This window comes from Urocitellus parryii, chromosome 3 (assembly GCF_045843805.1).
Source record: "Urocitellus parryii isolate mUroPar1 chromosome 3, mUroPar1.hap1, whole genome shotgun sequence".
Lineage (NCBI taxonomy): Eukaryota > Metazoa > Chordata > Mammalia > Rodentia > Sciuridae > Urocitellus > Urocitellus parryii.
Window position 1 is genome coordinate 207,739,437 of NC_135533.1, and position 3,256 is coordinate 207,742,692.

Genomic DNA, 3,256 nt, shown 5'->3' on the forward strand with positions numbered 1-3,256 from the left:
TACCTTGTCCACATTCTTCAGAGAAAAGACAAACTCAGCTTGTTTTGTGGAAGCTCACAACCTTGTCAGGGTGACTGGGGCAGAGAGGCCATGGCAGAAATCAAGCTATGAGCGTGTGTGAGTGTGTGTGTGTGTGCCTCATGGAGGGCTCAGAAAAGGTGACATGATGTTATATATTCCAGGGTGATTCTTAGGAACTAGAGGCCAGAACTTACCCTCAGGTGGTAGCAAGGAAGGAATCCTTTTGCAATCCACAGAATGTGTTTGCAGCAAATCTAAGGGCAAGAGGTTCAGGGTGTGGATGTACTTTGTAGCCTCAGATAGCAGTGAGGCCAGCTCACTCTTTAATATTCTCTGACACCATTTCTCATCACTCTCAGCCTTTTTCCTCCTCCTTGCCAACAGCTTTCTTTTATGCGTCATTTTTTTGAAACAAGCATGTTCCTTAGGACCTGTGCACTGACTGTCCCCCAATGAAGACCACTCCACTGAGGATGACTTGTGGCTCCTGCCCTGCTTTCCTTGTGGTCTTTCTTTGGATGCCCCTCTTTCTGATAGTTTTCCCTGCATTGCTGTAAAACTACAAGTACCTCTGCTCTTTCTTTTTCCTCTTAGTACCCATCACCATGAGACATATTAAGTGATTTTACCCATTTTTACTTATGTGCTTTCCCTCTCTTTGGATAATGTGGACTTCTGTGTTTTAACTCATACAGATTACTGATCCAATGCGTGGAACATACTTGATACTCAGTAATTAGTTATTGCTTTATTTTTAATTGACATATAATTATAAAGTTCACAAAATAACTTTATATCTACATACATGTATAAATTGTATATTAGTTGAACAGGTATGATTGGCTTAATTTTCTGAATCATTTATCATTTCTCTGTGAGAAACATTCAAAGTCCTCCCCTCTATCTATTTTAAAATAGGGAACATGTTATTTTTAACTATAATTACCCTACTGTGCAATACATCACCAGAAGCTATTCCTCTTCTCTTACTGTAATTGTTTCCCCTTGAGGAGCTTCTCCTCATCCCTTTGAGCCCACAATGCAAGTCAGCTTCTGGTGACCATCATGCTATGCTGACATTCTTTGAGATCAAATTTCTCAGAATCCACACATGAATGATATCATGCAGCTGTAGTGTTCCTGTACCTGGCTGATTTCACTTCATAAATGACCCCAGGTTCATCTATGTTGTCTCCCATGATAAGACTCATAATTTCATTAATAGCTGTTATTATTACACTGTGTATCTGTACCACTTACAAATGGGCAATAGCTGTGTGAAATGTGCTCAAAATTGCTAATTATCTGGGAAATGCTAATCAAAACTATGGTAGACTGTGGACTAACTTCAGTTGGAAGGGCTATTATCAAAAAGACAAGGATATCAAGGGCCAATGTGTATGGGGGGAGAAAAGGAATCCTGACCTGAAGTTGGTAGGAATGCAGTTATTGAAGCCATTATGGAAAACATTATGGAGAATCCACAAAATTAAAATACTGTTATCACTTGATGTAGCAATCCTATTACTGGGTATGTGGCCAAAGAAAGTGAAATGGATATTTTGAAGAGATCTACCCTTCCACATTGACTGATGCACAATTCACTGTAGCCAAATCACAGAAACAACAAAAGTGCTTATGTGGGGTGCTCCATTTACACTTCTCAAAGGCCTGAATAACTTTCTTATTAGAATTCTGAAATACATGACTTCCTAGTCAAACCTTCAGAATGAAACAGGAATTCATTTTCAGAGGTGACACAAGATCCCTTAGGGGACAAGAGCCACACATATTCTATAGGAGTTATTTTTCCCCCATTCTCTTGGCATTTCTCTATTTTTTTTTTGAGGTACATGGGTGGAAACCAGGGCCTTGCATATGTTAGGCAACCACTCCAACATAACCTACACACACCTCACTAAAATTATTTTTATAGCAAAATATGTATTGTTTCATTTCAATGATGTAAGTAATACCTGTCTGTAAAAATTAGTCATGCTCTTTTTCTCATTTCTGGTAGTAAAATGCATTTGGAACAAGGGAATGATACTCAACATTTAGAATTCCTTCTTCTGGGACTTACAGAGGATCCAGAACTGCTGCCCCTCCTCTTTGGCCTTTTCCCGTCCATGTACCTGGTCACTGTGCTGGGGAACCTGCTCATCATCCTGGCCACCATCTCAGACTCCCACCTGCACACGCCCATGTACTTCTTCCTCTCCAACCTGTCCTTTGTGGACATCTGCTTCACCTCCAACACTGTCTCAAAGATGCTGGTGAACATCCAGACACAGAGCAAGGCCATTACCTATGCAGGCTGCATCACCCAGATTCACTTTTTTGTTCTCTTTGCTGGGTTGGATGATTTCCTTTTGACTGTGATGGCCTACGACCGGTATGTGGCCATCTGTCACCCCCTGCACTACATGGTCATCATGAACCACAGGCTCTGTGGATTGCTAGTTCTGGTGTCCTGGTTTGTGAGTTTTTTACATGCATTGTTACATAGCTCAATGATATTGCGGCTGTCCTTCTGCACAGACTTGGAAATCCCACACTTTTTCTGTGAACTCAACCAGGTGATTCAGCGTGCCTGCTCTGACACCTTTCTCAATGACCTGGTGATATATATTGCTTCTTTCTTGTTGGCTCTTGGCCCTCTCATTGGCATCCTTTCCTCTTACTTCAAAATAGTGTCCTCCATCCATGCAATCTCATCATCTCATGGCAAGTACAAAGCCTTCTCCACCTGTGCGTCTCACCTCTCTGTGGTCTCCTTATTTTATGGCACAAGCCTAGGTGTGTACCTCAGTTCTGCTATGACCCAAAACTCACACTCCATTGCAACAGCCTCAGTGATGTACACTGTGGTCACCCCCATGCTGAACCACTTCATCTACAGTCTGAGGAACAAGGACATCCAGAGTGCTCTGAGAAAAATTTGTGGCACAGGAAGGTAAAAGTGTTAATTGTGCTGAGACTGAATAAGTGCCCATGACTGCAGGTATCAGAACCTCAGTAGCAGAATCCGCAATTCTTCACTGAAATGTGGAAGTAGGACTGGATCCTTCTGTTAACTCAGAGTTTCCATTTCTTTGATTTCAACTTCGACATACAATCCCACTACACCTTTCACTTTATTGCACACTGTGATATCTATGAAATTCAACCCTTTCCCCTGTCATTTCCAACTTGTCCCAAATTATTCCCACTTTGGATGAGAAATACTTGAAAA

The 3,256-nt window shown here is 41.5% G+C and overlaps 1 protein-coding gene across 1 annotated transcript; it reads left to right on the forward strand.

Annotated features, from left to right (window-relative positions):
• The first annotated feature begins 2,045 nt into the window (after positions 1 to 2,045).
• On the forward strand, positions 2,046 to 2,981 carry LOC144253842 (olfactory receptor 7A17-like). Its single transcript, XM_077796506.1, has one exon. The coding sequence runs from the start codon at positions 2,046 to 2,048 to the stop codon at positions 2,979 to 2,981; it is 936 nt and encodes a 311-aa protein (XP_077652632.1).
• The last annotated feature ends 275 nt before the right edge of the window (positions 2,982 to 3,256 follow it).

What these genes read in the sequence shown, in the direction of transcription:
- LOC144253842 (XM_077796506.1), top strand. Translation starts at nt 2,046, where the DNA reads ATGCATTTGGAACAAGGGAATGATACTCAACATTTAGAATTCCTTCTT.